The following is a 13,391-nucleotide window of genomic DNA, read 5'->3' on the forward strand; positions in this document are numbered from 1 at the left end:
TCTCGCGAGTGTTGCGCGACGTTTATTCGGCGCTTGAACATCAATTAGACCCGAAAGCGGAATCTGAAAAATGGTCAACGCTGACGGACGCGAAGGATTACACCCTTCGATCGGGTTTACGTGCGATTGTCAGAGCTGCTGTCACGCATGTCGTAAGCGTTTTCGTTAGAAAATTCTGGATCGAATACACCTTGGAACAGGGGAGTAAGACCGGCAAGTAGGGATACACGAGAGATGCCTGTACGTCGCTAGTCTCTTGTGAAACAGGGAAAGGGTGAAATCGGCGAACTCACGGGACACTCGTACAAGTTCGCATTGTTCGCGAATTACACGATCGATAAAATCTGACAAATTACACAACAATACAATGACATTATTAGGATACGATCGATTCTTGCCGCCGTTAAGATCCTCGAACTTTGCCTCGACGATCTTGTGAACGTATTGTCGCATCATTTCCGCCCGTTCACCGTCGACCGAGACAAGCACCGAGGGGTCGGTTAGGCGAAGATTCTGACAAGCTTTTCCGTCGGTGGTCCTTTTATATATTATACCACTGTATAAGATAAGAAACTTTTGAATCGAGGATACATTTTGGAAAACGCGTGCGCTGCACGAGAGATCGTTTCCCCTATTTTTTTTTTTTTTCATTTTCTCTATCACGTTACAGAAAAACGTACACGTAGATCCTCGAGGATCGCATGATCGTCTTTGCTTAATCCCTTTTTCATTTCATTCATTTTCTTTTTTTTTTTATACGGACACGAAGAAACTTTGTTGCTGTTCCTTGTCGCCAAGAAATAAGTAAAATAAGAGGAGGAACTGAATTCACGATGCGCCATCGTGATTCGTAGACGAGCAGACACTGGAGGATAATTACGATCGCTTGTTTGTTCCTTTTATCAGTCGCGGATCTAGTTATGTCCACGTGTCGCTCCTTATCAGTTGCGCTAAGCTTGACCTACATATGACTAACGATTAGAATATCGTTAAACCTGCGAAACACAATTTTTTTTCTTTTTCTCCTCAACTCGTTAACGAAGCTCGTTTAGAACGGGAATTACCAGGCGTGGTAAAAAAATTGCAACAGAGGTGGTAGACACTGCGTATGGGTAATTGCAATGTACGCTGATATTGTGGCGACAATTAGAGCAGAAACGATAACGCGAATTACACGAAATTACGAACGGTACCGTTCGACGGAATGGAATCTCGATCGTACGATCCTCTTTGAAATCCTTCTTTAGCTTCGCGCATATTATATAGGCACAACTCTTGTAATTCTCTTCCTTTAAATCGTCAACAGTTTTAGTACAATTATATACAAAGTATACAGACTCCGCTACTTCAGAGGAGGGATACAACTTTCACGAGATGTGTCTTTTAGCGTGTCGCTAATTAAAAGCACCGATACACGATTTTCTACGGTGATTGAGATAATTATTTCGAGGAATTGTATTTAATCGTTCGACCGTTCGCGTTGATATAAATTGTAATTTTTTAAAACGACAAAAACACATATATTAGTAAATTAATTTGTATAGATTCTCAAAAAATCTCAAGTCATTTGGTGCAATTTTAAACGAGGCATTCTGTTTTAAACGGTGCCCGAATACTTTTACTGTCCACTGTACACGTAAGGATAAGAATTTGTAAAAGGAAATCCTATCGGTGCTTTTAATTAGGCGTCGAGTGTGTACAAACGAGCTCCAGCACCTGTGTGTTATGGTTGCATGAAAATGGACTTTTCTTGGTTGATACATTGATTGCCAATTTTTTCTCAAGATCGAAAGCATGTAACGAGTCTCCTCTCCCTTGATTTACCTTTAACCAAGAAAAGCCTACATTGCACCCGAGTGTACACGATTCCTGGTGATTCGTTATACGTGTATACGATGTGAAATGACGAGGAGCTGCCGTATCGATCGCGTCCGCAACCGATTTGTAACAGATGTGAACACGTGTTTCAATATGCAACGCCGTTCGCAGGTACAATTATACAGAAACGGAGAAAGGAGACAGTACGAAGCTTTGAAACGCGAGGTCGAGGGGATCGAAGGTTAACGATGAGAGTTCTAATTGCTTTTAACGCTTCGAGGAAGTTGTAATTGTTGAAAAATAAAGCACCGAGGTGTCTCTTGTTTTCCAGTAAAACTACTTTAACTTATAAAGATACCAACGGTGCCTGAACTTTGCAAGTTATGAAACAACAAAGATTTTGTTATGGAAATCTTTAACTCTGGGTCGAAAGAAAAAGTTTCCATGGAAAGGACATCTGCATTTTTAAACAGCAGGAAAAGTTTAGAATTCTGTGTCGGAAACTGAGAACGATAGGGAATAAGGATCTCTTATCCCTTGAATTATTCTTGTCAATTCAGAGTATCGATTTAAAATTCATTTAGAATTGTATATTGTGATAAATAAATAAATCTAAAGTTTCCTCGAGATACGAACGAACCCTCTGTACGATGATCAACGTTCGTATTTTTATTTTACCCTGGTCTTTTGTTCGACTTATCACGACGAAAGCCGATGGTCGTTTTCTAGTACGAACGCGAACGTCCTCTTCGATCGAGTCCCTTCGTTCCCCTAATTTCGTTTACGTAACACCGACTGTACTCTAAAAGTTATTATCAATTATCGTTAAATTGTTTCTCTGTACTCGATCACGAGTAACTCTACCATAATTATACGCTGTTACACGACAACGGTGGCTACACCGCTCACGGATTCCTTTATTTTATCAAAGAAGTCGCAGACGATAGGTGAAAAACAAGTCTTTAGAGTGAAAATAGCTTTTGTTCTGCTCCTGTAGTTCTCTTAGTAAAATTGACAAGTAGATAGAATTGTGTTTGCATGGACAATGAAGGAATGGAATCCAGGGAGAAGATCCCTTTCTTAATATTCCCATTGATTTTCCAAATTTAACGTGTTTGTGTTGAGTTTGATCATCGTTATGACGAATAATTATTAAACGTCAGCTTCTAACTGGCTACGTGTTTGGTTCTTTTCAGCCGAATCTCTTCCGTTCGAATCATCTGGTCGTTTCTAGTCAAAAAACGTACGAGATATGTGTCCCTTTTCTTTCTCTCCTGTCCTACTTTATCGACGAAAAATGGACGAAAGTGATCGATTCGGCGTTGTTGCGCTAGCGTAACCATCTTGGTACAATAGGATTCATCATTTTCTCTTTTTTTTCCTCGTCGTAGGTGTTTTCGCCGTCCCTCTTCGCCTCTTCCATATTGTCGAGTTGATCGGCAAGTCCGATCACAGTGCTGGGCCAAGGAGGAAAGGAACGCTTTTGTCCTCCTTTCTAATGGAAAACTCTTCTTTGCCGACAGGATTTATGGACGAATCGTGCTAGCCACGGAAACATCAAAAAAAAACCTCGACATCATTCCTCTCTGTTTGCTCTCTAAGCGAGATGACGAGTGAAAAATGAAAGCACAAAGTCACATCCGCGTATCCTTCACCGTTCGTGTCTGTGTTGCTCGACATCTGTGTCACATTACATCACAATTCTCGCGTTCCCAGTGCCCGTTTTCGCAGCCAATTATCGTCCGGTGGTCCTTTAACGAAGGCGTATTCTTCAAAGAGGCTCGCCCCGTCTGGTGGCCATCTTGGCAGCCCTGGAAGCCAAAGCGCCCAATGAGCAGACAAGACCCGTCAGGGTCTCCCAGAAAGTGGTCCTACGTCTTTTGTGCGCTTCCTGACCGACGTACCCCAAATAATATGCGGCCGAGTAACGATCGTTCCCACGATCCGAGCCGCTGTCCGATCTGCCGACGCTGGAACGGGCCGACTTCGGTTGCTGGACGATACTGCGACGATGTTCCTGGGACTGATCGACGCTCTGCCTCGGCGAGCACGGTGTCGCGTCCGGTTCGTAGAGGTGTTGTTGCAGTTGGACGTTGCTCAGCCGTCGGTCCATCATCCTGACCAGGTTCTGATGGACCCGATGGTCGTTCTCCTGAACGGTCGGTAATTGTCGCCTGCAACCGGTAGCCGGCTGCTCGATAGCCTGCATCTGTTCCACTTGTCAGGCGTATTCGGTGTCTGTGGACGCGGATCGTTCCAGGTGAGCCTGATGACCACCACTGTGATGCTGTTGGTTTTGTTGTTGTTGTTGTTGTTGTTGTTGTTGTTGCTGCTGTTGTTGCTGTTGCTGTTGCGCTTGAGCGTACGCCAGGCTCTTCTGGTAACTGAACAGCTGCCTCTCAAGGCTGTAATTCTCTGCCTGAAGCGAGGCTATTTCGCGTCTCATCTGTTGATTGTGGATCCGGCATACGTCGTCGTATTTGTGGTAGGTAGCCTGGAACAGCAAGTGGCTCTCGTTCCACTCGAGCCGGATCCTCAGCTGACCCTTGTCCGTTAGAAAGGGACAGTGATTTTCCTTCACCTCGTTCGTGTCCAGATTCGTCTCCATGATTATGCCCTCGTCCGCGGACTCCTGAGCGTAGTAGCGGCTGAACGGACCACCCGGTAAGCTGATCGCAGCTGTTTTCGGATCCTCGTCTCGTAGGAGGTACGCGGACCAGCTAACGTACCTGCCGAAGAGAAGTCGGAATCGTCTTTGTTAGAGGAGGGTACTACGCAAAGGAGATCTAATGCAAATGCGCTTCCAAGAACTTAACTATAGGAGCTTGGGGAGGATTACAGAGACGGAATTAGGTAGAACTACCGTGCTGGTACTCTTGGGACACGGGATCTACATACGTAATGCTCGCTACTGTTACATGGAATCACGATAAACGGCAACTACCAACCTCAAATGGTTCCTCGGGACGTTGTGAATGTCCTTGTAGACCAAGTGCAGCCTGACAGTGTCCGAGTGGAGATCAGCGCGGATGGTCCAAGCCTGTTTATCCCGGTCGTAGCACGGTGTGGCGGGTAGGACAGAGGGTCCGCGTGCCTGGACCGCAATCTCGCAGATGGTTCTAGCCTCGACCATCTCGAGAGACAGTCGTACCACGCCTTTGTGCGCGATCTCCGACCACCTGACCCTCGGATGCCAGCCGAAGCCGCATCCTTCCGCGTCGGACAGGTCCTCGATCTGTCCGGAATCGATCCTGCGATCTCCTTCGCCCAGTGCAACGCTGTATCTAACACGGCAACGATGATCGAACCCGGTTAACCTCATCAGGTAAACGCTGACGCCGCTGTCGTGACCGCGGTAACCCTCCGGCTCCTTGTTCCCGTGCGGATAAATGACCAGATTCCAATCGAAACCCCCGAAGGCGAAGTAATCGCTCTCCAATTTGTTCGGCTTCGATTGTCCCGCCGGGAAGGTGCTGCTGGCCATCTTAAGCTCGGTCATGTACACCGTCCGCACGTTTGACATGGATAGTTCCAGCTGGAACTCTCCGTTCGTGTCGGCAAAGTTGCGACTGTACAGGTCCGACACTGGGATGTAGTTCCGGTTCCCCTGTGCAGGCGCTTCGTACGTGAATTTCACGCGTTTGCCCGAGAAACCCTCGTTCATCGAGAAGTGTTCCCGGTTCAACAGCGTGAACGTAAAGTCCACGTAGACCCGCAGGTTCCTCGAGGCTCCCCGCCATACTAGGTATGCGCCTAACACCTTCGCACAGGATAAACAAGGGAATTTTTATTCCTTCCTCCATATTATATTCTCGATATCGTGGCGTAGGTTATCGCGACTTAATCGTGCAGTTTTTATTGCGTTCACGCAAAACGAACGGTCCTCGGGTTAATTGAATTTAATCGCCGCGCCGTCGATTGATTTTTCAAGTTAAACGAACACACGGATTGCGCGGTTCAATCGAACGGACGGAGTAAATCGACGGGTAAACATTTGTTCGATCGTCAACCGATAGGGCAAAACTGTTCTTCTTTCGGTACGTTAATGTTAAATGATTCGGGACGGAATGGGTTAATATTAAACGCTTTGGTACGCTCACCTTGTTTCCACGCGAAAACGCGACGGACCATCGTTGGAATCCGCAGACGAGCTCTTTGCTGGTGACGTCTCTTTCGGGATCGCGTACCACGCTCCTGGTGACGACGAACGAGAAGACCCGCGTGCCACTGCTGTCAGGCAGCTGCGCGAATCTGTACAGCAAAGCCATCACCGCATCTCGAGGGCACAGCTAAACCGATGGTCCACGATTGCCCGACGTCCCGACGCTTTCCGACGCTTCTCCTTAACTGATACTCTGTAACAGAGTGGAGAAACACACGGTTGTTAAATCTCATTGTTAGCCGTATACGACGGTGAAGGAGCGCGGACCATGGAGAGGCGCTCAGTGGACTTCGCGCGGACCGTCAAGTTCGCAGTATTTTGCCATTATACCCAACAAATATTTTTTAAATTTTATTCTGAAATCTGAAAAAAAGGGGTTTCTAAAGCTCGGTAATCTACAGATAAAAGAATAGTTCCATTTAAGCGTGAAAGATGGTCCTATTTTTATTCTGTTCCATTTTCCTACCGCGACCATTTCAGATACGGCGCTTACGGAATAAGACTCGTGTTAAATCTCTGGGGATTTGCAAATTGGGCCAAAGTAACGTGAAGTTTATCATCGTCCTCCCTTAAAACCCATCGAAATTGATTAACGTTAACAAAATCCACTTCAATTATCAACGCTATAAATATTCATAATTCGGAAGCTTAAAAACGCAAGTAGCAAAGGAATGGAAGATACACGGATGATAAAAAAGTTTCGAGATCCGAGTTGATCCAACGAGAAAAGAAAAGATAGAGTGGAAAAATGCAGCAGCCGCAAAACCACCTCGGCCATTTCGATATAATCCCTTGCTGTGCGTGACAATTAATGCCACAAGGAGCTTTACCTGGACGCTACAGTATTTTAGAACCGAAAGAGGATTACACCGGCCTCAAAGGAGCTACTCGTGAAACTAGAAACGCGAACTAATTTTACAGCAACTCTCCGATTTATCTCTTTTAATAATAGATACCGAAAGATGTCTGATGGTTTAGTCGAACAGCACGTTACAATTCAAACAAATTCAATTAAGAACTTCTTTAAATTTTGATTTAAAATATCAAATGGTAATGTTTCTCTTTGATCTTCGAGTCTAAAAAGGGAACTGTTCCATTTGAAAAATAATTGGTGTAATAGCTTCTTTTTCTTATGCAAACAACTTCAAACTTATGAAAACGCAAGGGAACATCCGTCATTGAAATTTCTGGTGAAATTTCTTCTCGCGAGAGGAATACCAAAAGGGATATGAATTTTATAAAAATGTGATCAAGAAACGAAATTCAGTCTCCAGACGTGGGTGCAAAATTAACGAGTGACCTATTAAACTCCCAAGGGTGTTCCTTTCGATACCCTTTCAATGTGTATTCATCTGTAGGACAGGTTAGCTTTCACTTTCCTTTAATTTACATTTCTCTTTTAACCAAAAATTTGTTGTCCCTTAAGACGAAACGGAGCGAAATTCAAGATGCCGATGATCAAAGGCGAGGAGGAACCCGACTTCTTCAGGGCTGGTATAGTTTACAGAGAACTGGGATACTGGTTATCTCATATGAATATATACTATCAAACCGAGAATTATTTTAAAAAGGCTATCAGGCAGGGTCAAGAAAATGATTTTAGAACCTATATCGGTTTATGCAAGGCGTTGATGAAGTTTGCTAAATACGAGGAGGCAGTGGAGACCGTTGAGAAATGCAGGGAAATATGTTAGTACGAAACTTGTTGATTTCCAATAATTAAAATTTTCCTACGATCATAATCGCGACATCATTTGCTTTCGCTTTTAGATCCAACCTACACCCACGTGAGGCACATGATGCTTCAAACGTTATTCCAGATCAGTGAATTCGGGTACAGCTTAATGCATGCCTATCAAGGCTACCAGAAGTATCGAGTCACATTTTTCGAGCATGGGATATATCAGGGGAACGAGACGATCGAGGACTGCATGGGTAGAAACACTTCGCCCATAGCGTTTCAACTTCTATCCCCTTGGATAAGGGAGCTCGAGGAGCACCGGAAGCTACTGATGGAGATGCTTAAAGAGGAAGTTGACGAGCTTGCTGGTAGGAGAACAGACAGACTAATGCGTTTCGCTTAATACGTTTTACCTAAACAAATTATATTCCCGTGTAAAGTTAATATTTATTTAAGCGTACAGGAGGTGAATTGTTATTAAAGCGTACGAAAATAAACCTACGGAGGTTGATCGAAACAGAATCTTTCAGGCTTCGAAGAGGGGAACTCGAAGTTCAAAGTAAACGATCCGGAAGCCCAAGCAGAGGTTGCCTTCAGGAAGCTCCAACGAGTGATCGCGAAGATCTTTCTCGGGAAACTAGCCTACGATAAAAAGTTTCTCCAGGATATATCCGAGGATCCTGATATTCTCCAACCGCCTAACAAAGCCTTGGTAGCAGAGCTGCGTGCACTGGCAACGAGAATTTATTTAGAAACACAGAGTAGACAAGACATCATTAGAACGCGACGACCTCTCTACACGATGCTCTTCGAAAGAAGAAATATACCCAAGGGTCACAGGATAATGATGGAGGAAGAGAAGAAGTTACGTAGAAATTTAATCGTCATCGAGGCGGATTTCCTGTTGCGTCGTTTGCACGACGTTAGAATGCGCAAAGAATACACTACGTTCTTTAGGTAAATAAAATAATAAAGCTATTCAACCTACCGTTCGCGACTTCCGCTAAAAGGAACTGGATCATTTTGGTTTTGTTAGAATGGTGGATAGAGTTAAAGACAAGTTCGATTCCTACTCGGTGAAGATGTTCCCCTTGAAGCAGCAGTGTCTGGACGCAGTCTACAACATGGTCGCTTGGATGTACATAGACGCCCGTGATTTATCCGGTTTTAAAAGTAACCGGATCAGAAAAATCTATTTGAAGCATCATCTGGGTATACGGGTGGCCGAGTTGCCAAGGGACTGCGACATCGCCTGGGTGAAGGCTATCAACCGAAAAAAGGCTCTCAGAGTTTTTCGCAGGTATGCCGACACTCCGGTGCAATCACTGATTACATGAATAAATTCTCGGTGTAGGAGATTAGCGATGGCTTCGGAACCCCTCGAGCTAGCCTGGCTGTTCCACGAGTTGTCCAAACACCTGATCGACATCCGCCGCCACGACTTGGCCAGATTTTACATAAAGAAGGCTCGGAAAAAGGGTCAGGAAGCAGAGAGCGAGCAATGGGTGCTCAACACCCATCACTTGTTACTCCGTATAGAAATCAATCAGAATTACCGGAACGAAGCTAAGGAAGTCGCGTTGCACGCGCTCTCCAGCTCGAAGAAACTTGGCCTCGATTTTCTCGTCGATTTCTACACGAACGCGATCAACGTGATCGACGAAATGGACACGGAGAAGCTGATCGATTCGGACGCGATCACGGCTAGACAACATTTGATCCTCGATCTGATGCCGAATGACATGAAGCCCGAAGTGGATTACCTTTGGAGGAGCATGGAGGCTGTGCCTGCCAAACGAAGATTATCCGTGATGCCGGGTTGTAAGACGGTCGATCGAAAGTTCAAACTACCCTGTAAGAGGATGACCATCTTGTCCGCTCCTCCCAAGAATCCTGCGAAGGAAGCAAGGGATGCTTTGCTCCAACAATTCGCGCGGACCGTGGAGAGGCCCGGTTTCGTGGACTTTAATAAATTCGAATGAGGATCGTTTCGATACCGACGCGTTGGATCGCTCGAAATATTAATGTTAATAACGTTTATGCCCGTCAGTGGCCTTTTGGCGTTCAAAGCGTTAAAACGAATGATTTAAGAGAAAAGTTGAAAGTTTCTTGAATACGAATGACGAGGAATGTCGGAGGAAAGTTTTAGGCATCGAACAGTATGTCTTGTTGATTCGAATGATCGATCAATCCTTGTTAAACTGGATCACAGAGGCATATCCGTCATTTAAAGTTTCGGAACTTCGAAACGGGGAGCTTTCGAGTTCGTGGAATTCGTGTTGGGTTTACGTGGGAGGAAAGATGGTGTTCCCTCGTTCTTCGGAGGGATAATCTTGATGCGCGACGGTTGTTTCAGCTGATTCCTTGGAAATATTTCATGAACATAAGGAATTATCAATATAGAATTTTCCGAATATACGTGTGTAATTTTATCGATGCGTCTTTTGTGAGGAAGATTTGTAAATTTGTAAATTTGTAAATTTCTGTACATAAATACAATTTCAAAAGTTATATATACATATCTTCAATTTCGATCGATCAAAATTTTTTAACATCGCTACTTGAAAATTGCTTTTAACGTTCGCGACAAATTCAGGCTGAAAGAAATTCGAGCTTCGAGTAGCGATGGCTGTCCTAGCGAGTGAAAACCTTGCGAGCGAGCTGGTCGATCTGAACGAGACGAGAAAAGCGGTGGAAAATGCGGAAAATCGTGCTCGTTTGGTGCAGAGGAAAAACGACTTGAAAATTGGCCGTCGAAACAACCGGGAATATGCTCAGGCTCTTCATCGGGAGGCTGATAAGCTCTATCGCAGGCATGTTTCTACGAATTTGCATAAAAATTTTCAATCTTTTATTAGCTTTGCTGACTGCTGAATCAGAAGTGAAATTGAAAAATTTTCATTTTCACTTACGTGTCTTTTTCTTCTTTCGATTTGGAAAATGAGAAGAATGTTAACCTTTCATTCGCTCTTTACATTACCTCGATGTAAAGCTATAAAAAGGAAAATTTTCTGCAATTAATTGGAATTATTTCGATTCAATTTCGTCGCCAACGTTCACCCGGTTTCACTCTGGCACAGTTCCACCGGGCTTTTAATGATATAATCAACGAAATTAATTTATTCCTTTGAAACGGCTGCTACAATTATTCGATCTACTGTACGCAGTCGTTTAATTACTTTAACATAGGTAATTGCGAAACACGTACAATTGACCCAGGTTCCTGGTTGTCAGTGGGACCGTAACCGAGCGCAAAATTATGTCGATGCTGTTTAAATTTCACTGGAAATTTATCGCAGCTCGTTGAATTTTCATTAATCATAAACAACATGTCCATTTAAGTATCGTTTCATCTCTGCTCTCGATTTTGAAATAGCCATTTTATTATCGCTATTATCTGATTCATCCACTTTTAACTCAACTTTCGCGAACGTTTGCGGCTTATCCGGTGGAAATTCTCTCAGGGCTTAAACGATGATGGAAATTCAATTGCTCAAACGGGCTTTCAGGCCACGTTCATAATTAATTGCTGCTAAGCGGACTGTCGAATCGCAATTTCCAGCGGTGATTACGAAACGGCATTGGTACTGTACCATCGTGCCGCGAACTTGTTTCCTCGGGACAGTAGTCACAGCGTGGCAGCCAGGAGAACATCGGCGACGATAAGCTCCTGCAATAATCCGTCGAAAGCTCTTCGAAAGGCTTTGCCGAGCGTGAACAACGGCGAACGATTAACCGTCAGCCTCTGCCCGGAAACGGCCGCCATTCTGGCGAACGACAGGCTGAAGAAGTCGCCGAATCCGACGTCGGTGGCTGAGATTCTCAGGTATTTGCCGGGTGGAAATCCATTCGTGATAATTAGCGAAAGATAACGACGAATCGATTCACCCTACCAGTTACTTCGACGCCCATAAGACCCTATGGAAGACCCTGCCGTCTCCCCGACCGTTCAATGCCTTGGCAAGAAACAAATCGATGCTGAGGAAACAACAGCTGGCCGATCAATCGTTAACCAACTTACGGACTGCCTTCGATTCCGGCAAAATGACCGCGGCACTGAAGATAGCCCAGGAATTGCTTCTCCTATCGGCAGGATTCCAAGACCCGACTCGTTATCAGATAGCCGCTTATCACTACTTGTCCCTGATCCACGTCGCTCTTCACAGACACGATCGAGCGGTGAGCAACGTTGCTCGACTGGTGCGTCTATGCAAGAGCACCGGCGACCAGTCACAGATCTACAAATCGTTCGTCACTCTGGGAAAAGTGCATCTAAGTTTTGGACACCTGGAGGCCGCTGCCAAGTCCTGGGAACATTTGTCCAAGGACCTGAAGGAACCTATTCCGGTAGCCTGGATCAGGCACGAGATTGGACGATGTTATTTGGAGACTGGAAAGTACAATCAAGCGATGGAAATGGCTGTCGAGTGCGTAGACGCTGCTGTAAAAGGGAAATCGAAGAAATGGTTGCTCTATGGGAAGCTACTTCTAGGTAAGAAGGCGAAAGTCTACTATTCGAGGTTAATCTTTTCAATCTTCTTCTTCTTCTTCTTCTTCTTATTCAAGGTGTAAGCCTGGCGAAACTTGGTAGATTCGTAGAAGCGGTGGAGGAGCTGCAGGTAGCCGGGAAGATCACGGAGGAAGAGGGTGACACTCCCATGCTGTCCTACATCCGAAACCTTATCGATCAGGTGGCGCACGCCCTGCAAAGTAACCCGTTCGGCAGCGACCAGTTTAAACAGCCAACAGCTGCCTCCTCCCGTGACGAACAACCGAGACGATCCGGTATGTTCGTAAGTCGCGAACAGACCGTGATAACCACCATGTTCACTCAGAGAATGATCACCGAGTACCACGATGATTCGGCCAGTGACCGATCTCTGGACGAGGAGATAACGATGCGTTCAGAGAATACAACCAGTCCGGTAAAATCACATCAGGAAAGCCAAGAACCGTCGGTTCCGAACGAAGATGAGTTACCAAGAGGAGACATTACTTTCAGGAAAGCAAGTTTCTCCGAAGAACAAGACCATTCTTCGTCATCTTCCACGTCGTCTTCCTCTTTTTCTACCGACAAACTTCGAGAAGTGGAGGAGGATGAGGAAGAAGAAATTTCGGAGGACGTTCAAGACGAAGAAGGGCTGAGGTGTACTAGCAGTAAAACTTCTTTCAAGAGCGCCAACACTACGGCTACCTACGTGATCGAAGGCGGAGACTCGAAGGTAGAGAAGGAGGAGGAAAAAGGGACAGTCGGGATGATCGATGAAGCGTGCAAGAGCGAAGGTTCGAAGAGCGATCAAGATCTAGAGAACGGTCTCTTCAGCGAAGTGATTGACCGGTTAGACAAGATGGAACACGTGGAGCTTGTCAGACTGCTGCAGAAGGAGTTACTCGAGGAAGATTGGTCCGACGATTTCAGGGATTCGGGGGACGCCGATAGAGAGAAGTCGAGGACACCGAGATCCTGCCAAGATAGCAAGAACAAAATCCTAACGAATCATTGACCTTCAGAAACGATTTCCTATCCATTTACAAACATCTATCTCTGTAGAATTTAGTAGTACCTCTTTCATCGTATACGCGATTACAAAAATCCTATGGGGTTGTCTTATTTACTTTGATACAAGGTTCCATCGTGAAATAGTAAATCTACCATTACCCAGTTCCCTTGGACGCACCGGGATTATCCGTTATCAGTCGAGTTCCGATGGTCGACTGAATATTCATTCG

At 45.1% G+C, this 13,391-nt stretch overlaps 3 protein-coding genes across 4 annotated transcripts in view; 2 read left to right on the forward strand and 1 right to left on the reverse strand.

Annotated features, from left to right (window-relative positions):
* Positions 1 to 625: 625 nt before the first annotated feature.
* Positions 626 to 13,391, reverse strand: part of LOC117610094 (uncharacterized) — a 60,817-nt gene continuing 48,051 nt past the window's right edge. For both annotated transcript variants that reach the window (XM_034337059.2, XM_034337061.2), the window contains 3 exons: positions 5,919 to 6,173; positions 4,767 to 5,578; positions 626 to 4,547 (listed from right to left, as the gene is read on the reverse strand). In XM_034337059.2, coding sequence (XP_034192950.2) covers positions 4,040 to 4,547; positions 4,767 to 5,578; positions 5,919 to 6,086 — 1,488 coding nt within the window. In that variant the 5' untranslated portion in view covers positions 6,087 to 6,173 and the 3' untranslated portion in view covers positions 626 to 4,039. The remainder of the gene's footprint in view (positions 4,548 to 4,766; positions 5,579 to 5,918; positions 6,174 to 13,391) is intronic.
* LOC117610091 (outer dynein arm-docking complex subunit 4) lies at positions 7,183 to 10,146 on the forward strand. Its single transcript, XM_034337055.2, has 6 exons — positions 7,183 to 7,343; positions 7,407 to 7,669; positions 7,751 to 8,029; positions 8,192 to 8,618; positions 8,698 to 8,961; positions 9,016 to 10,146. Exons 2-6 carry the CDS (start codon positions 7,429 to 7,431, stop codon positions 9,641 to 9,643), a joined length of 1,839 nt encoding a protein of 612 aa, XP_034192946.1. The 5' UTR covers positions 7,183 to 7,343; positions 7,407 to 7,428; the 3' UTR covers positions 9,644 to 10,146.
* On the forward strand, positions 10,276 to 13,165 carry LOC117609935 (uncharacterized). The gene is made up of 4 exons (XM_034336713.2): positions 10,276 to 10,474; positions 11,224 to 11,487; positions 11,558 to 12,153; positions 12,228 to 13,165. The coding sequence occupies exons 1-4, from the start codon at positions 10,287 to 10,289 to the stop codon at positions 13,163 to 13,165; spliced, it is 1,986 nt and encodes a 661-aa protein (XP_034192604.2). The 5' UTR covers positions 10,276 to 10,286.

The sequence above is a fragment of the Osmia lignaria genome, chromosome 12 (genome assembly GCF_051020975.1).
Source record: "Osmia lignaria lignaria isolate PbOS001 chromosome 12, iyOsmLign1, whole genome shotgun sequence".
NCBI classification, from domain to species: Eukaryota; Metazoa; Arthropoda; class Insecta; order Hymenoptera; family Megachilidae; genus Osmia; species Osmia lignaria.

Excerpts from the sequence above, each read along its gene's own strand:
- LOC117610091 (XM_034337055.2), top strand. The coding sequence starts at position 7,429 with ATGCCGATGATCAAAGGCGAGGAGGAACCCGACTTCTTCAGGGCTGGT. Across the intron at positions 7,670-7,750 it reads TGAGAAATGCAGGGAAATAT|ATCCAACCTACACCCACGTG; the intron begins GTTAGTACGAAA and ends TTTCGCTTTTAG. Across the intron at positions 8,962-9,015 it reads GCTCTCAGAGTTTTTCGCAG|GAGATTAGCGATGGCTTCGG; the intron begins GTATGCCGACAC and ends TTCTCGGTGTAG.
- LOC117609935 (XM_034336713.2), top strand. The coding sequence starts at position 10,287 with ATGGCTGTCCTAGCGAGTGAAAACCTTGCGAGCGAGCTGGTCGATCTG. Across the intron at positions 11,488-11,557 it reads TCGGTGGCTGAGATTCTCAG|TTACTTCGACGCCCATAAGA; the intron begins GTATTTGCCGGG and ends TCACCCTACCAG. Across the intron at positions 12,154-12,227 it reads CTATGGGAAGCTACTTCTAG|GTGTAAGCCTGGCGAAACTT; the intron begins GTAAGAAGGCGA and ends TTCTTATTCAAG.